Genomic DNA, 27,105 nt, shown 5'->3' with positions numbered 1-27,105 from the left:
CACAAATAGGTTTTGTGTAATAATTCAGTAGTACTTTTTCATGAGGGCTACTATACCACTGCTGAATGAAGCCCCTTGCTAACATGTTCATCTCCCGAGTGGCGCAGTGGTCAAAGGCACTGCATCGCAGTGCTAGCTGTGCCACTAGAGATCCTGGTTCAAATCCAGGCTCTGTCGTAGCCGGCCGCGACCGGGAGACCCATGGGGCGGCGCACAATTGGCCCAGGGTAGGGGAGGGAATGGCCGGCAGGGGATGTAGCTCAGTTGGTAGAGCATGGCGTTTGCAACGCCAGGGTTGTGGGTTCGATAAAAATAATGTATGTGCTAACTGTAAGTTGCTCTGGATAAGAGCGTCTGCTAAATGACGTAAATGTAAAATGATGTTAACTCCTGTGCTTTGGGTATTTTTCCAGTGTAGTTGGACAGGTCAAATATCCTATAACCTAAACCCCAAAATGGATATGCTACAGACGACAGCAGCAGCTTCATCTCAGTCATCTGGTATTGATGAAGCTGGCACCATTATCTCTCCAGTATTCAGAGACTGCACAGCGCCATGAAAGGCATCCGGAATTAATAACAGGCCAGGGCAGTCCAGCTCAACAAGGCCCTTTTCTATCACATCTTCAACCCTCCATCTGTCCTGCAGATCCCTCTAATGTTATTTCAGCAGAGGACAGTCCCAGGAGGCCTCCCTCCTCATGCTTGAGGCAGGAGAATTCCATTTCTGGGAATGAAACCTCAACCAATCACATCTTGGTGCAGCTGAATCTACAGTACAACATCTTGGTTTATTGTGTGTTTCTTGAGTTGGACGTTTCCTTAAGGCTTAAAGTAGGCCTATGGTCAATGTAAAACTGGTGGAAAGTGTTTCCGTGCCTCAACAAACAGCCACAATTATTTTATTTTATTGTCATTTTTGGTCTTTGAGCAAATAGGGCTATACAGATTTGTGTCCATTGAGTAAATTATAATGGCTTTTAAAGAAGAGGCAGAACTTTAAAATGATGCACTTTAAATGGTAGGCTGTTTTTGGTAATCTTTCACATTCCTCAAGTGACCTAAATCTTGTTTTTGACTGGCGCTTTGGATAAGCAATATGTTTAATATGAATCGCTTGAACCCATAAATATTTTACCAAATGTCAGAGAACATAAATGTCTTGTAGTGAAGATGTGTATGCCATGGCTACTCAATCTAAAGAGCAATGGAAAGAGGCATATGTTTTGTACCTCTCTGTCACTCCTCTCCAGTCACAATGCATTGTTGTGTGATGAAAGAAAGCCTGCAAGTGAATCACCTCTTCCCCTACACCTGTAGCATCCCGTTGGTCCCATTGAAGGAGCAACAGTCAGAAAGAGGTGTGTTACTAGTCTGCCTATGTTCAAAACACAGCTCCAACTTTACTTTACATTTTTAAAAGCTGCTAGGTGTCACCTTAGTAAACGTCTGCCTTGAGTCAGAGCCTGGTGATGATGGTGGTTACTGGTAGGACGGTTTGTTACAGAATCGACTTTCCTCTGACATGTCATCTTACAACCTGCTTCTTCTCTCTAAAGCAAAATGATGTCTGTTCTTTGCTCTCCCCACCTGATTGAAAAAAGAGATTGAAAATGTTTTATTTAGTTTGTACATATTTTGATGGCCTTGGTTGTAATTTTCCCTTGTTGTAGGCTACCTACTCCCAAATGTTGCATTGTATGTACTGCATGATGACCATTACTGCATTACCACCTATGGGAGACCCTTCAGCATGTAACAAACACAGTCTGAGATATTGAATCTGTTCATGTTTATGTTTTTTTAATCACTCCAAACAAGAAGCATTAAGCGGATACCTCAGGAAGACATCACCTGACCTCATAAGGATTAAACAGTGATCATTCCACTCCACAGTATTAATCCACAAACGTGAGCAGGTAAATATAGCTCTGCTGCTGACACAACAGCCTTGTGTCATTTACTTCAAATCTCACCAACCATCAACATGACAGTGGTTACTATAAAATCATTAGACTGGCAAATGACCCCACAAATTGATTGAAGGACCTTTAAAAAAGGTCCATAAAGAAGTCAAACGAAAATACCTATGGTGTTACAGGCAACACAATATTATCTTAGCTAATAACACTAGTTTCATGACAAGAACAAGATGTTCCTGAATAAATAGTTTATAAATGCAGACTTTGGGACAGGGTATAGAAGACTTTCATTACCTCTGATCTCCTTTCATTATCACTACTCCTGAGTGGCGCAGTGGTCTAAGGCACTGCATCGCAGTGCTAACTGTGCCACTAGAGACCCTGGTTCGAATCCAGGCTCTGTCGCAGCCGGCCGCGACCGGGAGACTCATGGGCGGCGCACAATTGGCCCAGGGTAGGGGAGGGAATGGCCGGCAGGGATGTAGCTCAGTTGATAGAGCATGGCGTTTGCAATGCCAGGGTTGTGGGTTCGATTCCCACGGGGGGCCAGTATAAAAAAATATGTATTCACTAACTGTAAGTCGCTCTGGATAAGAGCGTCTGCTAAATGACTAAAATGTAAAATGTAAAAATGTAATCTCCCCACCTCCCTCAAAACTACAAAAGGATGGCAATACCCACTAGAGATAAATGGACCAGGCGCTGTTACAACAGCCATGAACAACCCAAAAAAATTGAAGTGGTGGTTAGAGGTCCCTCCATCTTCTACAAGCCTCCTCAGAGTAAGGCCTGGAGTGGAGACATCTGAAAGGCCCTTTGAGTCCTGGGGGAGTGGTGGCGGGGGGGGGAGAAACATGGTGCTTGTTGGTAGGGCTGTTACTGTCCCACTGGACACACACTGGTTGAATCAACTCTGGCATCAATGCAAATGCAATTGAAAATCAAATCAAACACTTCATGAGAGCTCTGGCATTCAGAGTTTGAGCGGAATATATTGTGTTCATATAAGCCCATGTTGTACAACATTTCTACAGGCTACGCTTTGAAAACAGAGTTTTGATGGCCTATATTAAAAAGAGGAGGATCCCATAAGCTTTCTATAGGCTAGGCTTACTACATTGAACAAAAATACAAACGCAACATGTAAAGTGTTGGTCCCATGTTTCATGAGCTGAAATAAAAGATCCCAGAAATGATCCATATGCACAAAAAGCTTATTTCTCTCAAATGTTGTGCACAAATGTGTTTACATCCCTGTTAGTGAGCATTTCTCCATTGCCAAGATAATCCATCCATCTGACAGGTGTGGCATATCAAGAAGCTGATTAACCTCTACGGGATCGGTGTCCTGTATTCGGGACGGTTGAGCTAACGTGCGCTAATGTGATTAGCATGACTGTTGTAAGTAACAGCAAACTTTCCAGGACATAGACATGTCTTATATGGGTAGAAATCTTACATTCTTGTTAATCTAACTGCACTGTCCAATTTACAGTAGCTATTACAGTGACAAAATACCATGCTATTGTTTGAGGAGAGTTCACATCAAAAAACGTATATATTCACCTCTGAAGGTAAATAATGTACTTACATTCAGTAATCTTGCTCTGATTTGTCATTCTAAGGGTCCCAGAGATAAAATGTAGCATAGTTTTGTTTGATAAAACCCATTTTTATATTCAAATGTAGGAACTGGGTTCTACAGTTTGAACCCCTGCTGTCTCTGGCTCCACACCCACCCTGCCCGGCCATCTAGATGTGTGAAAGTTAGTGTATAAGCTAATGATCTATCATGTATGACATTCCTGGGAGTGTGTAAACTTACATTTTGTATTACCATATAATTTTTTTATGTTCTCTATAGTTAAGTACTTGAAAATGTATCAATTAACCAATTAGGCACATTTGGGAAGACTTGATATATTATTATTATTATTATATTATTGATACAAAATAGTCCAGTATTGCAATGCTTCACTGGATCAATCTGAAACTTTGCACACACACACACACGGCTGCCATCTAGTGGCCAAAATCTAAATTGCGCCTAAACTGCAATATTATATTGTGGCCTTTCTCTTGCATTTCAAAGATGATGGTACAAAAATAACGCATGTTTTTGTTTGTATTACCTTTTACCAGATCTAATGTGTTATATTCTCCTACATTAATTTCACATTTCCACAAACTTCAAAGTGTTTCCTTTCAAATGTATCAAGAATATGCATATCCTTGATTCAGGTCCTGAGATACAGGCAGTTAGATTTGGGTATGTCATTTTAGGCGAAAATTGAAAGAAAGGGTCCGATCCTTAAGAGGTTTTTCAGGATTGTGCAATTGGCATACAAACTGCAGGAATGTCCACCAGAGCTGTTGCCAGAGAATTGAATGTTCATTTCTCTACCATAAGCCTCCTCCAACGTCATTTTAGAGAATTTGGCAGTATGTCCAACCGGCCTCACAACCGCAGACCACGTGTATGGTGTCGTGTGGGCAAGCGGTTTGCCGATGCCAACGTTGTGAACAGAGTGCCCCATGGTAGCACTCTGTTGGGGTTATGGTATAGGCAGGCATAAGCTACAGACAATGAACACAATTGCATTTTATTGATGGCAATTTGATACTGTAGAAATGGTAGGATAAATTGTAATCTTCCCCAAACTTGAAACTCAGGAGCTGCCTATGGTCTTTACTATAACACCCATAAAAAAAATTATGAACTCACAAGCATGTGCACACATAGGAGGTCCCATGAAAAAACGTGCCCGCCTATGGAAATTTAAGGCCCATCCAACGGATTCATTCTGGCGCCGACCCTGGTGTGCAGTCTAAAGAAACAGTGCATGCATTTTTTTTGCAACTTTTGAAAATCATAGTCGCATGCATGTATCCTAGCCCATAGGCCTACAGTGGCTTGCGAAAGTATTCACCCCCCTTGGCATTTTTCCTATTTTGTTGCCTTACAACCTGATTTTGGGGGGGTTTGTATCATTTGATTTACACAACATGCCTACCACTTTGAAGATGCAAAATATTTTTTATTGTGAAACAAACAAGAAATAAGACAAAAAAACAGAAAAGAGCCACCTTTTGCAGCAATTACAGCTGCAAGTCTCTTGGGGTATGTCTCTATAGCCTTGGCACATCTACCCACTGGGATTTTTGCCCATTCTTCAAGGCAAAACTGCTCCAGCTCCTTCAAGTTGGATGGGTTCCGTTGGTGTACAGCAGGGTTCTTCAATTCCGGTCCTGGAGGGCCGAAACACCTCTGTTTTTCATCCTCTCCTTCTAATCAGGGGCTAATTCAGACCTGGGACACCAGGTGAGTGCAATTAACTACCAGGTAGAAAAAAAACAGAAGTGTTTCGGCCCTCCAGGAGCGGAATTGAAGAACCCTGGTGTACAGCAATCTTTAAGTCTTACCACAGATTCTCAATTGGATTTAGGTCTGGGCTTTGACTTGGCCATTCCAAGACATTTACATGTTTCCCCTTAAACCACTCAAGTGTTGCTTTAGCAGTATGCTTAGGGTCATTGTCCTGCTGGAAGATGAACCTCCGTCCCAGTCTCAAATATCTGGAAGACTGAAACAGGTTTCCCTCAAGAATTTCCCTGTATTTAGCACCATCCATCATTCCTTCAATTCTGACCACTTTCCCAGTCCCTGCCGATGAAAAACATCCCCACAGAATGATGCTGCCACCACCATACTTCACTGTGGGGATGGTGTTCTTGGGGTGATGAGAGGTGTTGGGTTTGCGCCAGACATAGCGTTTTCCTTGATGGCCAAAAAGCTCAATTTTAGTCTCATCTGACCAGAGTACCTTTTCCATATGTTTGGGGAGTCTCCCACATGCCTTTTGGCGAACACATTTTTTTTACATTTTACATTTTAGTCATTTAGCAGACGCTCTTATCCAGAGCGATTTACAGGAGCAATTAGGGTTAAGTGCCTTGCTCAAGGGCATATTTACGTCATTTAGCAGACGCTCTTATCCAGAGCGACTTACAAATTGGTGCATTCACCCTATAGCCAGTGGGATAACCACTTTCCAAATATTTTATTTTTATTTTTTTTGGGGGGGGGGGGGGTAGAAGGATTACTTTATCCTATCCCAGGTATTCCTTAAAGAGGTGGGGTTTCAAATGTCTCCGGAAGGTGGTGAGTGACTCCGCTGTCCTGGCGTCGTGAGGGAGCTTGTTCCACCATTGGGGTGCCAGAGCAGCGAACAGTTTTGACTGGGCTGAGCGGGAACTATGCTTCCGCAGAGGAAGGGGAGCCAGCAGGCCAGAGGTGGATGAACGCAATGCCCTCGTTTGGGTGTAGGGACTGATCAGAGCCTGAAGGTACGGAGGTGCCGTTCCCCTCACTGCTCCATAGGCAAGCACCATGGTCTTGTAACGGATGCGAGCTTCAACTGGAAGCCAGTGGAGTGTGCGGAGGAGGGGGGTGACGTGAGAGAACTTGGGAAGGTTGAACACCAGACGGGCTGCGGCATTCTGGATGAGTTGTAGGGGTTTAATGGCACAGGCAGGGAGCCCAGCCAACAGCGAGTTGCAGTAATCCAGACGGGAGATGACAAGTGCCTGGATTAGGACCTGTGCCGCTTCCTGTGTAAGGCAGGGTCGTACTCTCCGAATGTTGTAGAGCATGAACCTGCAGGATCGGGTCACCGCCTTGATGTTAGCGGAGAACGACAGGGTGTTGTCCAGGGTCACGCCAAGGCTCTTCGCACTCTGGGAGGAGGACACAACAGAGTTGTCAACCGTGATGGCGAGATCATGGAACGGGCAGTCCTTCCCCGGGAGGAAGAGCAGCTCCGTCTTGCCAGGGTTCAGCTTGAGGTGGGGATCCGTCATCCATACTGATATGTCTGCCAGACATGCAGAGATGCGATTCGCCACCTGGTTATCAGAAGGGGGAAAGGAGAAGATTAGTTGTGTATCGTCAGCGTAGCAATGATAGGAGAGGCCATGTGAGGATATGACAGAGCCAAGTGACTTGGTGTATAGGGAGAAAAGGAGAGGGCCTAGAACTGAGCCCTGGGGGACACCAGTGGTGAGAGCACGTGGTGCGGAGACAGCTTCTCGCCACGCCACTTGGTAGGAGCGACCGGTCAGGTAGGACGCAATTCAGGAGTGAGCCGCGCCGGAGATGCCCAGCTCGGAGAGGGTGGAGAGGAGGATCTGATGGTTCACAGTATCAAAGGCAGCAGACAGGTCTAGAAGGACAAGAGCAGAGGAGAGAGAGTTAGCTTTAGCAGTGCGGAGAGCCTCCGTGACACAGAGAAGAGCAGTCTCAGTTGAATGACCAGTCCTGAAACCTGACTGGTTTGGATCAAGAAGGTCATTCTGAGAGAGATAGCAAGAGAGTTGGCTAAAGACGGCACGCTCAATAGTTTTGGAAAGAAAAGAAAGAAGGGATACTGGTCTGTAGTTGTTGACATCAGTGGGATCGAGTGTTGGTTTTTTGAGAAGGGGTGCAACTCTCGCTCTCTTGAAGACGGAAGGGACATAGCCAGCGGTCAAGGATGAGTTGATCAGCGAGGTGAGGTAGGGGAGAAGGTCACCGGAGATGGTCTGGAGAAGAGAGGAGGGGATGGGGTCAAGCGGGCAGGTTGTTGGGCGGCCTGCAGTCACTAGTCGCAAGATTTTATCTGGAGAGAGAGGGGAGAAAGAAGTCAAAGCATAGGGTAGGGCAGTGTGAGCAGGACCAGCAGTGTCATTAGACTTAACAAACGAGGATCGGATGTCGTCAACCTTCTTTTCAAAGTGGTTGACGAAGTCATCCACAGAGAGGGAGGAGGGGGGGGGGGGAGGATTCAGCAGTGAGGAGAATGTGGCAAAGAGCTTCCTAGGGTTAGAGGCAGATGCTTGGAATTTAGAGTGGTAGAAAGTGGCCTTAGCAGCAGAAACAGATGAAGAAAATGTAGAGAGGAGGGAGTGAAAAGATGCCAGGTCGGCAGGGAGTTTAGTTTTCTTCCATTTCCGCTCAGCTGCCCGGAGCTCTGTTCTGTGAGCTCGCAATGAGTCGTCAAGCCACGGAGCTGGAGGGGAGGACCGAGCCGGCCGGGAGGATAGGGGACACAGGGAGTCAAAGGATGCAGAAAGGGAGGAGAGGAGGGTTGAGGAGGCAGAATCAGGAGATTGGAGGGAGAAGGATTGAGCAGAGGGAAGAGATGATAGGATGGAAGAGGAGAGAGTAGTGGGAGAGAGAGAGCGAAGGTTGCGGCGGCGCGTTACCATCTGTGTAGGGGCAGAGTGAGTAGTGTTGGAGGAGAGCGAGAGAGAAAAGGATACAAAGTAGTGGTCGGAGACATGGAGGGGAGTTGCAGTGAGATTAGTAGAAGAGCAACATCTAGTAAAGATGAAGTCAAGCGTATTTCCTGCCTTGTGAGTAGGGGGGGACGGTGAGAGGGTGAGGTCAAAAGAGGAGAGGAGTGGAAAGAAGGAGGCAGAGAGAAATAAGTCAAATGTAGACGTAGGGAGGTTGAAATCCCCCAAAACTGTGAAGGGTGAGCCATCCTCAGGAAAGGAACTTATCAAGGCGTCAAGCTCATTGATGAACTCTCCAAGGGAACCTGGAGGGCGATAGATGACAAGGATATTAATCTTAAATGGGCTAGTGACTGTGACAGCGTGGAATTCAAATGAGGAGATAGACAGATGGGTTAGGGGAAAAATTGAGAATGACCACTTGGGAGAGATGAGGATTCCTGTGCCACCACCCCTCTGACCAAACGTGTTTGTTTATTTTTTTCTTTGAGCAATGGATTTTTTCTGGCCACTCTTCCGTAAAGCCCAGTTCTGTGGAGGGAATGGCTTAAAGTGGTTCTATTGACAGATACTCCAACCTCCGCTGTGGAGCTTTGCAGCTCATTCAGGGTTATCTTTGGTCTCTTTGTTGCCTCTCTGATTAATGCCCTCCTTGCCTGGTCCGTGAGTTTTGGTGGGTGGCCCTCTCTTGGCAGGTTTGTTGTGATGCCATATTCTTTCCATTTTTTAATAATGGATTTAATGGTGCCCCGTGGGATGTTTAAAGTTTCAGATATATTTTTTTATAACCCAACCCTGATCTGTCCTTCTCCACAACTTTGTCCCTGACCTGTTTGGAGAGCTCCTTGGTCTTCATGGTGCCTCTTGCTTGGTGGTGCCCCTTGCTTAGTGGTGTTGCAGACTCTGGGGCCTTTCAGAACAGGTGTATATATACTGAGATCATGTGACAGATCGTGTGACACTTAGATTGCACACAGGTGGACTTTATTTAACTAATTATGTGACTTCTGAAGGTAATTGGTTGCACCAGATCTTATTTAGGGGCTTCATAGCAAAGGGGGTGAATACATATGCACGCACCACTTTTCTGTTATTTATTTTTTAGAATTTTTTGAAACAAGTTATTGTTTTCATTTCACTTCACCAATTTGGACTATTTTGTGTATGTCCATTACATGAAATCCAAATAAAAATCAATTTAAATTACAGGTTGTAATGCAACAAAATAGGAAAAACACCAAGGGGTATGAATACTTTTGCAAGGCACTGTATATGTTTGATAAGGTTAGTATCACAACTAAAGTGGCCAAATAACTCTAAGCGTAGCCTATAGGCCTAGGACCCCATGAACAGGGTTGGAGAGCCCATAGCCTACAGAGCTTAGTGAAACATGTATTCTTATAAGCCCAGTCATTGCGCAATCTCATGTGAAAACAGAGTTTTGACAGGCCACAATTTCAAAGAGGATCCCAGCTTTCTCGTGCTGCTATATTTACTGCTGGTATAATTCTTAAAATTAAGCACATTAATCCAAGGGCGAAATTGTGGTGTAGATATTGGAACTGATTTGTTTTAGGAAAACAGCTAACTTCCTGCATTTCAACACGCTTGCCATGGGGCAAAGAGAAAAGTCTGCAGTTTTATAATGCTATTCTAAAAAAAAAATCATTAGTTTTATAGCTAATTTCCTGCAATTCTTCACATTTTGCCATGGGGGAGAGAGAAAAATGTGCTGTTTTATAGCTCACCTCATGCTATTCTTCACATTATGAGAGAGCATTTTGCAGTTTTCAAGGTAATTTTCTACTACTCTTCACATTTTGCTATAAGGCTGAGAGAAAATGTTGCAGTTTTAAAGTAACAGTCCCATGAAAATCTCACTTTTAAAAGTTCATATTCTGTTAGCTCATACCCAAATAATGTTGTTGACTCATCCTATACTCGTATTGGTGGCCAAAGCATGAATTTGAGAAAAAACACTTCAAAAACCTCACCTCAAACTTGCATCTCAAACAGACCGTTTAAAAAATGCTTGCTATTTCCTCATAGAGGATGATGTCATCCTCCTGAGGAGGATAAACTGGCCAATCAGCGGTCTACTCGCATGAATATTTTTAATGACCGGTATACACCCACACCATTCTGTTGTTGGGGGTACACCCACACCAATCCAACACAGAAAAGCTGCTTTTTAACATACGTAATTACAGGAAAACTATTTCACTCATATTGTAATTAATTATAGGTCATATTTCACAGAAATCTGGAAACACTGGACAGTTACTTTAAAGTTCGACTTTTGGCAAAACCACAAACATAACGGCTTTAAACAGTATAACTGATCAATGCACTATCATACCACGTCATTTAATGCTTAAAAACTAAAACTAAAATATGAATGAGATATTTAGCTACAGAAGTGCCATTTCTTACCAATCTCTACAGCTTCCGTCCAAAAACAAATCCTGTGAAATGACCTCAACACATACTGGAGGAGTTACTGGCTAGCTACAAGTGGCTAGCTTAGCTAATGAACAAGCTACGTAGGTCGTGGAGCGCATGACCAAAATGACAAATTGATGAACCCCCTAAAGCGTGATGGAAAAGCTGCTTTTTAACATACTTAATTACATTTTATTGTTTGAAATTATACAGTTCTGTTTGAAAATTCAGAAAGAGGAGGAGTTAGACAGTTTTTTGTGCCCAAAGTCAACCTTAAAAGCTAATTTCCTGCAATTCTACACATTTTGCCATTGCTTATGACATGTTCATATGCTATCTGGGGGGGCCCAACTAAAAAATAGAAACATTTAAAGGAATTATTGGGGGGGGTGACAAATCGACCTGTTCTAAATATTGGAGTCGCATCATGCAGCCTTAGAATGCATTAGAAATCAAAACATATAGCTTAAGGTTTGTATCACAACTAAAGTTGCATAAATAACTCTAAATTAAGCATATAGGAGGACCTGTTTCAAATTATCACTTTGTTAACCTCGCTCAATACAGAATAGCCGCATGTGCGCACTCCCTTGGAAATCGTCTGGGAAAAATATATTTTATATTTTATTCAGCTATATTCAATTGTATTCTTCTTACTATAAAATAATATAAAATACTGGCTGTATTTCTGCATTTTGAAAGTTATATATCTTGGAAACTTGATTGCTGACATGCAAAACATTTTGGGACTATATCAACAATTGACTAAAGAAACAAATACCAAAAGTTCGTTTTTGGGTGGAGTTTTCCTTTAATGCAGCTGTTTGTGCCACTGAGATTTTGTTGGGTATAGTTGATACAGTCCATCACCACCACTGACTGAATGATTAGCTATGTAGACCTATTAACAATGTTGTTATATAATCAGTTACTTCGCTTATGTACTCCAATACTGACCTGTAATGAAATATTTAGCTAGATAAAGACAATATTTGTTATTCTATATTCTGCTATATTCTGCTAACGCCACCTGGTGGTGACCAAACAGAATGTTTACCAAACATTCACTATGACTGGTATTGGTAAACAGGAAGTGTACGTTGAAAATGTTACAACAGAGGAACCTGCGGGTAAACACACTGATATAAAAGCATATGGATTGGTATTTTGTTAGCTTTCATTGGGGGATGGTTAGAGTTACTGTAAATGTGTAAATTAGTATTCAGTCATTCAACCGGGTCAATCAGTACGTTTCGACTTTCTAGCTAGCTAGTCCACACTAGCTAGCATTATTTGTCCGTTGTTTCTAAACGCTTAAAAGGTAGCTAATTACAAAATATGCTAGCTACAGTAGCTCCGAAGCGTCTAGCCAAAGCAAATCTGCAGAGGTGTTGGGATTTCCCTTCGCTGTGGTTACCAATGGTCACGGTGACGCTTTACTTTAGATAGATAGCTAGCTAACGTTAGCTAATTAGATTTGCTCAGATTTAACGCTGCTGCTGTCAGAGAAACATCATGGTAAGTATCGTACACTATCTAAGTCAAGATAAGAGTCATTTATCACAAGTCTCCTAATAAATCCTTGGTCATTCTGAAAGATCCACCCTCTTAAGATGTAATAGTGCTCAATGTAGGTTGTTGAGAGTTAGCTAATTCCTCACAGCAAGATAGCTTCTAGCTAAAGCTTACACCTATTCAAGTGCCAGTCACCCCCATTGACTGCAGTGACATTTGTTTTAAAACCCTAACCTATGTGTTCCTAATCGATACAGGCTAAACAGAAGAAAGGACAGAAGAGTAAGTCCCTCTGATGTTTTTCTTTACCAATTGAAATCATGCACAATACAACTTGAATGGAGACAAGCGCACAGATTCATTCTATATTATGTTTTTGTACTACAGGTTCAATTGATGATATGTTAGGAGACCTGTTGGGAGATGATGGTATGTGTTTACATCCCTACAACAGCTCTATGACCATTCAAACTGACAATTAATTAGTATAATATACTGTAAATACACACTGTGTAGTGAAAAGGCTTCTCAACAGCTTCTACCCTCAAGCCATAAGACTCCTGAACAGCTAATCATGGCTACCTGGACTATTTGCACTGCCCCCCCACCCCACCCCACCCGACCCCATCCCATCCCCCTCTTTTACGCTGCAGCTACTCTGTTTATTATTTATGCATAGTCACTTAAACTCTACCCACATGTACATATACATACATACACTAACTGTAAGTCGCTCTGGATAAGAGCGTCTGCTAAATGACTAAAATGTAAATATTACCTCAACTAGCCGGTGCCCCCGCACATTGACTCTGTACCGGTACCCCCCTGTATATAGCCTCCCTACTGTTATCTTATTTTACTGCTGCTCTTTAGTTATTTGCTTTAATTTTTTTACTTAACACTTTTTTTATTTGACTTTTTCTTTAAAAAACTGCATTGTTGGTTAAGGGCTTGTAAGTAAGCATTTCACTGTAATGTCTACACCTGTTGTATTCGGCGCATGTGGCAAATAACATTTGATTTGATGGTACATTTTTCCTGTTTATTTGTACAGATTTCCCAGTGAAGGCCAAAGCTCCGGCCCGTGAAGCAGGCAGACTAGGACCTCCTCTACCATCACAAAGTGGAAAACGGTGAGTTAACTTGGACTGAAAGAATGTACTGCCAGAACAGAGATTAGTCTCAACTCTTTCTTTGACTTTCTTTCTTGACCATTTAGACAGAGGATACTGTCACAGTCAGCTTGCTAATTCTATGCGTTTCGGTTCTCCAGCTCACTATTGGGCGACGACGACTTCTTCAGCAAACTGGCTGAGGAAGCTGAAAATGATGAGGTGAGTTGGCAGGTCATACATTAAGGATTGCAGGGAGGCAGTTGACTGACTATGCTTTCCTTCATATACATATTTTATCTTCACTTCCAATCCAGGGCTCTGATGTTTCTGAGGCTGATCCCACAGCCTTACTGGAAAGTATGAAGGTAATGATGCCTTGTTCTAATTACAAGTTACTCCAGGCTTTATGTGTGAACATTCATAACCCAGCTGTGTCTGTTCTATCCTTACATAGGACATAGATGATATGGACGCTGATCTCTTTGGATCAAAGAAAAAGCCCAGTTCAGCCCCAGCTCAGAGTAAATGCTCCGGCATTGGAGGACCTACGAAAGATCCTCCTAAATCAGGAAACAAGTTAAAAGGAGGGGGAATCTCAGATAAGCCAGCCATTGAGGAGAAGAAGCCCAGTTCTGCTCCTGCATCCACAGCACGTGGCTACAAGAAGTTCAGCTTCACTGGTGAGCCGACTGTCCTATCTGGTCTCTTTGGCTAGTCTGGCTACACCATGGGTTATCAATGACCCAGGCCAACAAATTTGTATTAATACAATAGAAATATACATAATTGTACATTATTTCTCCCTATTGCTGCATTGCTTCAGATGATGATGATGATCTTGCCCCAACAACTGACAAAAAAGGTACCAAAGCTAAGATGGATGTTACAGTTGGACCTGTGTATACACCAAAAAATATCAGGTCAACTGTAAAATCCATTAGAGTGGCCCTAAGTGTAGTGAAAATCTGTTACTATTTAAGTAGAGATCTTAACAGACCATAGAGCATATCAATATCAAAACAGTATCCCCAGCTCTGATATCATGTCTGTTGTCTACAGACTTTGATGATCCTTTGGCTGACCTGTTAGATGATCTACCCATAGAAGACAAAAAGGAACCAAAAATCACCAAAAAGGCCCCAGACTCCCCTATCATAAAGAAAAAAGAAACAGGTTGGTGAACTTTTTTGTGTCTTTTATTTGTGTATTTATACATTGTAACATACCCAAAAGAAGAGATAGCCAGAATGTATCAAATGCATACATTTCTCTTGTAGCCTCACCAGCTCCAGTTCCAAAGAAGCGGGATGACCTTACGTTTGATGATGACGAGGATGACCTAATGGATGCATTGGGGTTTGGAGAGAGTCCCAAACAGAGCCCTAAGAAGACGGAGACAGTGCTTGTACCAAAGAAAGAGAGGTAGGGTCTGAAATGCCTCAGTCAACATCACACGTTCCAACCAAGGCTATCACAAAACCTATGGACTATGATAAACCCAACAAAAAGTTCATTTGAAATGCACCCTCCCTGTTCCTCTGCCCTGACTGTCTACCAGCAGTGAGCTCCCTCAGAGAGCACGCACCAGGCTAGATGAGATTCTGGGGCGCGGGACGTCCCCTCACCTTCTGGAGCGCCCTCCAACAGGGGAGAGGAAGGACCCTCCGCAGCAGCAGGAAAAGCAGCAGCAGCAACAACATCAGAAGACCCCCACTACTAAAGGTAGCTAACACCCAATGTTTTTGTACTGAAAGTGTGATGTGGTATTCTTGAATGAATGAAACAAGAGTTTGTTTCCCTTTGTCAGACCCCTTCCTAGAAGAAGACCTGACGTTTGGTTCTTATCAGCCCACACTGGTCACTACACCTGAGGGACGCCACTCACGCAGACAGTCGGTCAGGTAAGTCAGAGCTCAGCAGGAGCCCTCCTCATAGTTTGGTTTGGTCAAAGCCTGGATCAATGCATAGTTGGGTCAATAAAAAAAGTCCATCATATTTGGAGATAATCTGAGTTCCTGAAGTTTATCTATGTAGGCTACTGGACCAGAGTGTATGACAAAGGAAATGCCGCCATCTAAGATTAGCCACTCGTTTTCAGATTCTCCACTGAGGACATCAGTGCCTCTTCTCCTGAGAAGAAACCCAAACCCATCACGCTCACCACTACCTTCCCCCGGCCTGCTGCAGACTGGCTGGGGCTCTCGCAGGATGATGAGGAGGAGGAGGAAGAGAAGGAAAAGCCCCCGCCTGTACCAGAACCCTTGAAGACCCCCTCCTCTTTGTCAGTGGGAAGTAAACCCTCCTCATCTGGCAACCGCATTCCACAGCCATTGACAGAGACCCCAAACACCTCTTCCAAACCCCCCAAGCCAGTAGGACCCAGTGCAGAGGTCTCTGCCAGCCAAAAGGATGAAGATGATTGGCTATCAGGGGCATTGAGCAGGAAGAAGACTCAATCATCCACACGGTCAGAGGAAAAGAAGACAACCCAGGAAGACTTTCTGGGGCTTGGAGATGAGGTGGATCTGGAGTCGTTTCTCAGGTAAGGCTAGGACTAGTGTACTCTACAGGGCAGGCAGGGTCATACCAACACAGTTCTAAAGAAACACCTACATTAGAAGCGACTGCTTACATCTCAGTATGTTGACATTGATTGTCTGTTACTTCCTCAGTAAACGTGGTTCTTCACCAGCTTCCAGGAGGAAAGATGCATCTACCCCCAACACGGAACCAGGGTATGATCAACCTTCATCTAAATAGCTGTGATGTATAATATTACCACTGCAATATTGCCCCAGTGAGCCATATGAGTTGTGGTGCTTTTGGACATTGAAGTCAGGATTGTATTCCTTCAAGAGATTCTCCTCTGCCCAGGGAGCCCAGCCCTACTGCTCATTCTACCCCATTGAGAGAGGACCAGTCCAGGCCTGGTATGTTACACTCACTCCTATCTTAGAGGACCCAACTAACCATGTCCCTTTCCCTCTACGTTGTGCTATTCAACTTCTAACTCAGGGGAGGCATCTTTTATAACAACCATGTTTTGTTTTTCCAAGCCAAGTCCCTTTCTAGTCATTTGGCTGACCCAGAGCCTACTAGAATGTCTACCCCTATCCCAACTGACCCTCCTGACCAGACACAGGAAACCAATCACATATTCACCGGTGACCCAGATGAGCCAATATGGGCAAAGAGTCATGCCCAGCCCCGACCAGCTCATTCCACTGCTGAAGAAACTGAGCCTATCAGGCAGAATTCACACATAGACCACACCACTCACTCACCAACACCTAAGACCCGTACTGAGCGTGTCTCACATCCACAACCCACAGTCCTGTCAAAGGCATGCATCAGCTCTCCTCTCCCCACAGATACCAGTCGAGCAGTCCACTCATCTCCTCCACAATCACCCACAATAGTCATCCAAAATCTGCCCACGAAACCTCAGCCTTTCCCTTCCTCTCAACCAGTCTCCCCCTTTCCATCCACAGCTGTGTCTGCTAGAGTAGGCTTCTCTCCTGACCAGACCCCAGACCCCTCTCCCCTGCCAACCTCTGCTACTGCTAGCATTAGCATCCCCCTGCCCCAGCAATACCACCCACCAGCCCTGCAGGATCACAGGGGGCCAGGATGGCCAAGTCCAGCAGAGCTGCCCCCTAACTACCCTGTTCAGCAATGGCAGTCTATGTCTGGCCCCATGCCCTATGCTGTGATGCCTGGCTCTATGCGGTGTAGGTACTCTTAGGGAAACATAGGGATAGCTTGTGGACAGTGTAGTCATTTTGAATAATTTTCTAACTGTATTAGTATTTCTGATAGTTTCTTATTAATCACTGCAATTGACGATGGGCAGATTGTCCAGATTGACACATACTGTTCTTGGTTTCCCAGTGCCACAGCAAAGCCAGATGCAGAACACTGCACCTGCTGTCCAACCACAGGTATGTAGAGGCCTTTCTATTTTTAGTTTATATGCCCTAATGTCATTATGGATGATCTATGTTTGGAAACCATAAGTCACTTTTTAATTGTTTAACTCTTCCTCTCTTTTAAACAGGTGTCTCTTTCAGCAGACAGTTTTCAACAAATGTTACTACAACAGCAGCAGGTAAAACAAATCTCCAATCACAGTTACTTTTTCATTTAATGGAAACACTTCGCATTTCATTAGTTTTACTAATGTGAACACAGATACCTCAGGTTTTATCAGATGTTCTCTTTTGTGAGTCTTGGGTAACTTGACTTTGGTATCTGTCTCTGTCCATAGTTGGTGCAGTCCCAGCTGCTGGGGTTAGGGGGAGCTGTGGATGTAGTTGGGCTGCAGAGACAGAAGAGAGAGACTGAGAAGCAGAATGGAGATCTAGCTTTACAGGCACGCATCATCAAACTGGAGGGACAGGTATTTATCAGCTGTCATTTTTACAGTGCTCTTCCTCTTTCTGCCACTTTCATAAACAACATTCAGCTCTGACTACTGCATCTTCTCTTCCAGGTGAGATCTCTACAGCTGGAGCTACACCAGAACCAGATGTTGCTGGAGAGTGTTCAGCAGAGACACAAGCAGGACACTGAGCTCATGGAGAACACACACAGGTATGACAGGAGCTCTGAGACCTATAGAGGTCCTGCCACCACCACACAGACTGAATCACTACCTCTTTACCCAAGAGTGTGTGTGTTGCATCCACCAGGGCTCGTGTGAAGCTGCTTGAGGATTCTGCAGCACAGCGAGAAGCACGGGCACGACAGGAATGCGAGGATCTAGCGGAGCGCCTGGCCACCGTCACGCGTATAGCTGAACAGGAGCGTACAGAGCTGCAGGCACAGCACCAGCGCAGACTGGCCCAAACCCAGCAGGACAGAGACCGAGAGGTGGAGAGACTCAGGGACCTACAGAGGTAGGGGGCTACAAGATACCACATTAGAGAACATGAGATTGTGGCCATCCCTGTATTTTCTCCCTAAAGCCCAGCTATTTTCACTGCTTGTGGATAACAAAATGTATCTTATCTTTATTTCCATAATGTTCCTTAATTTTTCCTTGCTTTGTCACTGTTTCCTTCCTCTAGGAAGTCTATTTTGGAGATGAAGAAAGACCATGAGGATCAGGTCCAGAGGCTGAAGAGATTGAAGGATGAGGAGATTGATGCTGTGACCAGTGCCACATCACAAACCAGGTCACACATGCATTTCTACTCAATACTCTTTTTTTTGTACTCCTGAGTGGCGCAGTGGTCTAAGGCACTGCATCGCAGTGCTAACTGTGTCACTAGAGATCCTGGTTCGAATCCAGGCTCTGTCGCAGCCGGCCGCGACCGGGAGACTCATGGGCGGCGCACAATTGGCCCAGCGTCGTCCAGGGTAGGGGAGGGAATGGCCGGCCGGGATGTAGCTCAGTTGATAGAGCATGGCGTTTGCAACGCCAGGGTTGTGGGTTCGATTCCCACGGGGGGCCAGTATAAAAAAATATGTATTCACTAACTGTAAGTCGCTCTGGATAAGAGCGTCTGCTAAATGACTAAAATGTAAATGTAAAAAATGTTTTAACCATACTCTAAGTCTCCAATGTTTGCATAAGAATTATACAGAGGACATGCAACATGTAACCAAACTCGGAACTAACTGTAAGTTGACATCATATAGCCTCTTATTCTGTGTATTGGTGTTGTAGGTCCCTGACAGTGGTGATTGAGCAGATGGAGCATTTCTCCCACAGGCTGGGGGACCTTTCGTCTCGGGTGGAGAGCACCCATGAGAACACAGCCCAGGGGCTGGAGCAAGGGGCACGGCAGAGAGACGAACAGCTCCGAGGTATCATACCACTACTCAGTTTTATGAAAAGAAAACAATTATTTTCATAATAAAGTAGTTTCTATTTATTTTCCATTGAGTCAGTGAGAATGTCCTGATGTTATGTGAAAGTCAGCTTGTCTACTTGTCTCAGTGATGCAGGACCGTCTGGGCCAGCAGCAGAGGGCCATGGCAGAGGAGAGAACAAGGCTCAAAGAAGTCATCGCCAAGATGGACACCCAGCTGGCTGAGCAGCAGAGGCAACTAGAGAAGGTCAGGAGTCACTAAGAGGCTTTGATTGTGCTTTTATGACAGGTCATCATTGTAAATATGATTTTTCTTAATTGACTTACCTGTATAAATAAAAGGTCAAATAAAAATTATGCCATATCACTCTGGAACAAAATTAATGGGATCGTAATGGAAAACTTGCCTTGAGTGACTTCACTTGAGGTCTTGTGTGTCAACACAGGGCTCCAGACTTACATTTTCCCCTGGTTGCACTGCTGCCAGTAACGTTTTCTTTTGGTGGCACCCCCCAAAAAAAATCTGCAGTGTCACAATAGAGTACATTTGAGTCATCATCTTATAATAAAGCATTGTGAATGACTTTAAGTGTAATAGACAAAGTTATTCAATAAATAAGTTGTTACATCTAACATGTCCAAGCAATATTTTTTTATGCAACCTAGTCCACAAGTACACTATTTTTGTTAGATTTTACTGTCGATCTCCAGAAATGTCTGCGTGTTTTGTTCAATAGAGATGAATTTGCCTTCATCTTTGTGCGAAATATGATATAGGCCTAATTCAATTGGTGCTAATTCACCACCTAAGGAAGTGGAAACTCAACACATTAGCTAGATCGCCAACTCTAAATATAACACCCACTGCTAGTAGCATGTATTAATCTAACAGTAAATGTAATGTCCTAAAAAAAAAATTTGCAATGAGGCCTAGTGCACTTAGCGATGGCCGATGCGCAATTTCGCACAGCTCAATAATCATTGTTAAGAATTATACCTACAGAAAGCGGAGACCCTCCTCCATTTTTAATATGGACAACTAGCTTGCTTCCAAAGTTGTTATTTTCTCCACAACTGTATTTTGAAATGTTATACAATCCCGAGGGGCACACAAGGGGGAGAGTGAGTGAGAGGCTCGCTCATTACAGCAGCCGGCCCCACCGAAACGGGCAGGCAGTGATTCAATAGGAATCAAGAGGATAACGCACTTTACTGTTTAACAAATTCATGGTTTTATCCGCCCCAAAAATAGAACATTTTGATTGAGGTGACCAGGTAGAAGGTGCAGCTCGCACCAGTGCCACCAACAAAAAAATGTACTTGCACAGCCAAGTCAAAGGGTCGCAAAATGCAACTAAATGGTCACATTCTGAAGCCCTGTAACATTTTATTCACAAAGATAGGTTTGTTCTTGCATAAATGGTTCGCTTTTCCTTCCATTTCCCCAGAATGTTGAATATGATGATTGTGTGTTGTAGGAGCGCTGGAGGGTGAATGCGGAGCAGGCTAAGGCTGACTCATCTCAGAGAGGCCTGGACGAGGAGAGACGCTCTCTGACTCAGCACATCAACATGGAGAGAGAGGAGCTGGAGAGGGCAAAAGTAAGACAGAGAGATACACTGAGAGAGAAATGGTAAACGATGTCTGCCAGATCTCTCCTTAACATGTATAATTTAGATTAGAAGACCCCCATCTATCCCTCGCTACTCCCCCTTTCTCCATGTCTAGAGTGCCCTGTTGGAGGAGCAGCAGCAGGTAATGCAGCGCTGTGCGGAGGAGAGGAGGACGCTGGCGGCTGAGTGGACACAGTTCCACGCCCAGGAGAAGCAGAGGCAGGACCGGGCAGAGCGGGAGGCCAGCCGGGCGCTGGAGAGGGATGCCCACAGAGAGGGCTCCATCATCAGCATGGCACAGGTACTGCAGACTAGGGGCCAGGATAGGACAGCATGCAAAATGCCAGTGTTTTTTGTTACTAGGCAAGTCAGTTAAGAACAAAATCGTATTTACAATGACGGCCTACCCGTTTTACCATGTACTAGTTCAGGTAATGGAGTGCACTCTACCCAGTCGTCATTACATTTCACTCACTTATTGATCTCAAGCAATTGAGATTTGCAGAGCTCTGAAGCAGGCCCAGTCTTCTCTGTAATCACCAGGAACAGGTGGACCTGAAGCTGCGTGCTGGGGAGCTGAAGCAGCGTGAGGAGGCTGTAGTGCGGGAGAGGGAGGCTCTGGAGAGACAGAGGGAGGAGCTGGACAGGGAGAAGGAGAGGCTGAGTGGTACAGGCCTGCGGCTGAAGACACGCGCCCAGGAGGTGGAGGCCTTCAGTAAGGTCTGGACCACAACACCTCACTACAATCACTATTAGCTAGCTACGGTGTGTATCACTGGGTTGAGACACACACGCAGGTTGTCAATTATGTATATAAATAATTGGTTGTTGTATGCGATAAAGTGGAGGTAGCACAATGTTGTGACCGGGCACCTTGCTCTGGTGTTTGCAGCTGGCGTCAGAGAAGTTTGAGGAGGGGGAGAAGGCCCTGCAGGAGGCCAGACAGGTGGAGACGGAGCACCAGACCAGGCTGAGGAGCATCCACTCCCAGATGGAGAGACTGAGACAGCAGGAGCAACACCTCCATCAGGTCAATAAGTGGATGGTATACCAGACAATCTCAGAACTCAAGGCCATTTGATAGTGTTCCAGCAGAGGAGCTATAGGACAGGCACATTATGGTTGGAATGGTAACATTGATGCTGTTCCATTTTTCCATTCTAGCCATTAATGAGCCTGTCCTATAGCTCCTCCGAAGTGTACAAATCAAATGTAACCCATCCGTCCTGCACCAGGCTCATTGAAATGTCCCGTTCTACAGGAGAGAATGAAGATGACAGAGCAGCGTAGAGAAGTGGAGAGACTGAAGCACAGCCTTCCAGTCACTCCTTTTCCTCAATCTATGGCCCCCATATTCACAGGTGGGCTGAGCCCTTAAAACATTTTTCCATGCATTAACACTCAGAACAGTATCTTTTACAATATTTTGATACTGCAGTTATCCTTTTACTGTAGCAGACGTCAGCCCAGTGTTGTCAGTACCGCAGATTGCGTCAACCCAGGCTGTTCCCCAGCCCTCACTCCTGTTCGCCGGTCCTGGTTCTACGGAGCTCCAGGCCAGATTGGCCCTGCTCAGGCACACAGCAGAGAAGGTAACTAATGCATTACTAACCAAATTGAGTGTGCTTACAATCAGTTTAAAGCATTTTACAACACGCCAGTCTGAAAGTTACCCTTGATGTGTTAGTAAAGATGGAACAAGCAGATTACTTTCAAAAATCTTTATTGTAGATAGAAATGTACTTGTTTTATCCTCTTAGGATCGTGACTTTCTGCAGGACGAGCAGTTCTTCTTGGACACACTCAAGAAAGCACCTTACAATTCAGCCTTTCACACAGATTAACTGTGCAGGGGTTTAGAGCCCCGTGACATCCTGGTTTTAAGTACTTCAATGTGCCATTAAACTTGACATTTTCTAATATGTTTGCATTGAACTTGTTTATTTTAGTCAGTCACTGATCAGTCATTTGGTGAATTTCAGTTCTTGAATCCTGTTCTTGGCACCACTTTCACCCTATGACCTAAAATGAAAAACATCTAGTAAGCCAAGGAAGGGTTCCAGCAGTCAACTGTTATCTTACAAAAACAGAAATTGAGTACATATGGATCTCCCATCAAGCCTCAGGGGTTTCAGTAAGTCAACACTGCTGTTCAGACAGGGATAACATGTTTCATCACAGGCTTGTTACCCTCTTCACATCTGCACCTCTATTACTCAAACCATCTAATCATCAGCCATAAGACTAATTCAGTTCATGGCCAAAGTAGTAGTTACCTGATCTCATTCCATTGGAGTTACTTGTATTTTCAGGGGGTCACATCCAGGTTTGTAGACCTGTAGAGAAATGTCCATGTTTTTAATTTGGTTCAATGCTACAATTGCCAAAAGCATGGCAACATTCAGGGCTGTGGATTTCTCAGAGCAGCTTTATCCAGCGTCAGTTATCGCATCAGACGGCACTTCCTATGCAGCAATTTCATCACTGAAACCACAGGCACCATTATGTCCAGTGTAAAGTAAACCCAAAACATAGATGAGCACTTACCAATCAACTGTCCCCTTGACCCTCTGGCACTATAAAAAAAATATATATATTAATACATGTTCATCATTAAATACTTTAATCATTATCCCACAATATGAATCTCCCATCAAGTCTCAGGGGTTTCAATAGGTCAACACTGTTCTTCTGACAGGGATAACATGTTTCATCACAGACTTGTTACTTACACCATCCACAGCTTAACTACCATTACCATCAGCAATCTGACCAACGCTTAATGTCCAAAGTAGTGGTTACCTGCTCTCATGGGAGTAACTTCATTGAATCATTTTCATGGCATCACACCCAGGTTGGCAGATCTGTAAAAGAAATGACCATGTTAGTTTGGTTCTCATTACCACAATTGTCAAAAGCATGTGTACATTCAGGGCTGTGCATTTCTCAGAGCAGCTTCAGCCAGCGTCAGTTATCGCATCAGATGGCACTTCCTATGCAGCAATTTCATCACTGAAACTACAGGCACCATTATGTCTATAGTGCATAGTAAAACTAAAGAATGTCTACTGGATCAATTCAATGATCTTTGAGTCACAAGAGACCATAGAGGCTCTAGCTAAGCACTTACCAATCAACTGTCCCTTCACCCGCCGAGGCCACAGCACTATAAGAATACATTTCATCAATATTAGTCCATTACTGCATGACTTCAATTAATCATTTAGCAGACGCTCTTATCCAGAGCGACTTAGTTAGTGCATACATTTCTTTATACTGGCCCCCCGTGGGAATCGAACCCACAACCCTGGCGTTGCAAACGCCATGCTCTACCAACTGAGCTACATCCCTGCCGGCCATTCCCTACCCTAACCTGGACGACGCTGGGCCAATTGTGCGCCACCCCATGGGTCTCCCGGTCGCGGCCGGCTACAACAGAGCCTGGATTCGAACTAGGATCTCTAGTGCCTTAGACCACTACGCCACTCGGGAGATGTAATCATGATCTTGCTATGCAACATAGCTACATTTAACCTTGAGAAACTATTCCACACAATACATTATTCACTCACTCAACTGACCCAAACTAAGCATTACTGCCAAAACGTACCCATTCAAATCATATGAATCTCCCATCAAGCCTCAGGGGTTTCAGTAAGTCAACACTTGTTCAGACAGGGATAACTTGTTTCATCACAGGCTTGTTAATTAAGCTAGGTACATCCTTTACATCTGTTCAAACCATCTGACTATCACCAAACTGCCCAATTTAAAGCTGGTCAAACGCGATCATGGAGATTGTTTTACCTCGAGTGGACCCAGGCCATAGGACTTCTGACGTCAGTCCACATCAGTTAAGATGGGAGTCCGTTCAAATCGCTCTGAAAGGTGCAGACAAAGATCAGACGGATAGGTCTCCTGTAGCTCAGTTGGTAGAGCATGGCGCTTGCAACGCCAGGGTTGTGGGTTCGTTTCCCACGGGGGGCCAGTATGAAAAATGTATACACTCACTAACTGTAAGTCACTCTGGATAAGAGCGTCTACTAAATGACTCAAATGTAAATGTACATTGTAGCTAACCACCTGCAAGAAGATACAATTTACAGTGGAAACGATGTAGCTAACCGTTTCTGCGCTAGTAAATTAATCATAACTCGCTTAAGTGTGCCGTAAATGTTGGCGCAGGCCACGTTTCCCCACCTCAGGCGACCTGCACAACACTAAACATAATGCCTCCAACACTAAAACCTATTAGGTGATAAGAAAAATCAGTTATCGTATGTTCTAACCTGAGCTACAGAAACACCAGGGTTCTACAATTTTATTTAAACAGGCAAGGCCTAGACTTTTGGTTAGAAAGTTAGCTAACGTTAGCTTGTCGTGTGGCTAGCAGTTAGCGAACTAGCTACTTCTGCACGTGGCTAAAATTCAGTGGTTACTTACAATTTACATTCATGGTGGCTGGTCGACATTCGAGCTCGTAGACCGTTTTTGAAGCATTATGCTATGATGAGTTAAGGCAGATAGTTAGCCCCAAAAAATGTAATCGACCAGACAGTCTCTGCAGTCCATATGTTCAGTGTTTGAAAAGCGTGTGAAAGACTGAATTTGTTCTTATGGTAGGTATTTATAAATGTCAATACGTCATGCCCCCCATGTGACCAATCTTGGACCAGTAGGGAGAGGGTTTTGCATTTTCCAGCGCAGACTTAAAGTGGCGCACTTATCCGGAGGGCTACACATTTAGCGGTTGGATTGGGTGACTTAATTTCTTAATCAGTGATTGCAATCTGTCTCACTGAATGCACCTATTAATACATATTTCTGATTTCATTTACATATTTTTATTCTTTCTTTGCCCTCTGCAGCAAGCCAGTGTCCCTTGGTGCACATTTACGCACGTGTGGCAGACTGGGGGGCATGAACTCCAGGACATAGCAGGCATATATCCGACTTTGTGAAATAATAATGGAAACACACTACCAGTCAAAAGTTTGGACACACCTACTCATTCAAGGGTTTTGCTTTATTTGTACAATTTTTTACTTTGTAGAATAATAGTAAAGACATCAAAACTATGAAATAACACATATGGAATCATGTAGTAACCAAAAAAGTGTTAAACAAATACAAATATTTTATATTTGAGATTCTTCAAATAGCCACCCTTTGCCTTGATGGCAGCTTTGCACACTCTTGGCATTCTCTCAACCAACCTGGAATGGATTTCAATTAACAGGTGTGAATTCTTAAAAGTTAATTTGTGGAATTTCTTTCCTTCTTAATGTGTTTCAGCCAATCAGTTGTGTTGTGACAAGGCAGTAGATAGCCGTATTCGGTAAAAGACCAAGTCCATATTATGGCAAGAACAGCTCAAATAAGCAGAGAGAAACGACAGTCCATCATTACTTTAAGACATGAAGGTCAGTCAATACGGAACATTTCAAGAACTTTGAAAGTTTCTTCAAGTGCAGCCGCAAAAACCATCAAGCACAATGATGAAACTGGCTCTCATGAGGGCCGCCACAAGAATGGAAGACCCAGAGTTACCTCTGCTTGTCACGACTTCCGCAGAGGCTGCCCCCCCCCTCCTGGTTCGGTCAGGCTTCGGCGTTTGTCGTCACCGGAGTACTAGCTACTGCCGATCCCATTCTCATCACTCCACTTGTCATCTCTTGTCAATCACACACACCTGGTGCTCATTCCCCTAATTAGTATGTGTATAAGTGTTGCCTCTGTTCCCCTTGTCTTTGTGAGTGATTGTTTGTTGTGAGAGCGTGTAGCTCGGTTGAGCTACTATTCACTGTGTTTATGCAAAGGTGGATGTTTTCCCTTGTAATAGTTTTGTTTGACACTTTGGGTGTTTGATTTATGTAAACGGAATAAACTCTGGACTTCGGTATTTTACCTCCTGCGCCTGACTCCTTCATTCACACCTCGTCACACTGCTGCAGAGGATAAGTTCATTAGAGTTACCAGCCTCAGAAATTGCAGCCCAAATAAATGCTTCACAGTTCAAGTCACAGACACATCTCAACATCAACTGTTCAGAGGGGACTGTGTGAATCAGGCCTTCATGGTCCAATTGCTGCAAAGATACCACTACTAAAGGACACCAATACAAAATAGACCTGCTTGGACCAAGATACACGAGCAATGGACATTAGACCGGTGGAAATGTGTCCTTTGGTCTGGAGTCCAAATTGGAGATTTTTGGTTCCAACCGCCATGTCTTTGTGAGATGCAGCGTGGGTGAACGGATGATCTCCGCATGTGTAGTTCCCACCATAAAGCATGGAGGAGGAGGTGTTATGGTGTGGGGGTGCCCTGCTGGTGACACTGTCTGTGATTTATTTAGAATTCAAGGCACACTTAACCAGCATGGCTACCACAGCATTCTGCAGCG

General features: G+C 44.2%; 1 protein-coding gene and 1 long non-coding RNA gene across 4 annotated transcripts; one reads left to right on the top strand and one right to left on the bottom strand.

Annotated features, from left to right (window-relative positions):
* Positions 1 to 11,709: 11,709 nt before the first annotated feature.
* On the top strand, positions 11,710 to 22,543 carry fbf1 (Fas binding factor 1; the record flags this gene model as incomplete). 2 transcript variants are annotated; one of them, XM_084184634.1, is made up of 30 exons in its annotated part: positions 11,710 to 12,158; positions 12,413 to 12,437; positions 12,543 to 12,584; positions 13,210 to 13,288; positions 13,429 to 13,489; positions 13,585 to 13,635; positions 13,725 to 13,950; positions 14,094 to 14,132; positions 14,330 to 14,443; positions 14,548 to 14,692; positions 14,829 to 14,992; positions 15,078 to 15,171; positions 15,369 to 15,812; positions 15,943 to 16,005; positions 16,145 to 16,200; positions 17,162 to 17,211; positions 17,328 to 17,378; positions 17,538 to 17,669; positions 17,763 to 17,863; positions 17,962 to 18,168; positions 18,340 to 18,447; positions 18,942 to 19,081; positions 19,215 to 19,333; positions 20,565 to 20,687; positions 20,815 to 21,000; positions 21,243 to 21,419; positions 21,592 to 21,729; positions 21,961 to 22,060; positions 22,155 to 22,291; positions 22,460 to 22,543. In XM_084184634.1, the coding sequence occupies exons 1-30, from the start codon at positions 12,156 to 12,158 to the stop codon at positions 22,541 to 22,543; spliced, it is 3,459 nt and encodes a 1,152-aa protein (XP_084040760.1). In that variant the 5' UTR covers positions 11,710 to 12,155. The 2 variants fall into 2 exon arrangements, with proteins under 2 accessions (XP_084040760.1, XP_084040759.1); XM_084184633.1 differs by having other exon boundaries at positions 21,592 to 21,744.
* LOC311147843 lies at positions 22,406 to 25,300 on the bottom strand. Of its 2 annotated transcripts, XR_014614818.1 has the most exons (7): positions 25,143 to 25,300; positions 24,507 to 24,580; positions 23,830 to 23,865; positions 23,502 to 23,563; positions 23,247 to 23,275; positions 22,976 to 23,035; positions 22,406 to 22,721 (listed from the first exon to the last, which is right to left on the bottom strand). It is a non-coding gene; the product is annotated as an uncharacterized lncRNA (long non-coding RNA). The 2 variants fall into 2 exon arrangements; XR_014614819.1 differs by lacking the exon at positions 24,507 to 24,580.
* Positions 25,301 to 27,105: the final 1,805 nt, after the last annotated feature.

The sequence above is a fragment of the Coregonus lavaretus genome, assembly GCF_964263955.1.
Source record: "Coregonus lavaretus genome assembly, chromosome: 2".
Classification (NCBI taxonomy): domain Eukaryota; kingdom Metazoa; phylum Chordata; class Actinopteri; order Salmoniformes; family Salmonidae; genus Coregonus; species Coregonus lavaretus.
This window is presented reverse-complemented; position numbering and strand designations above follow the sequence as displayed.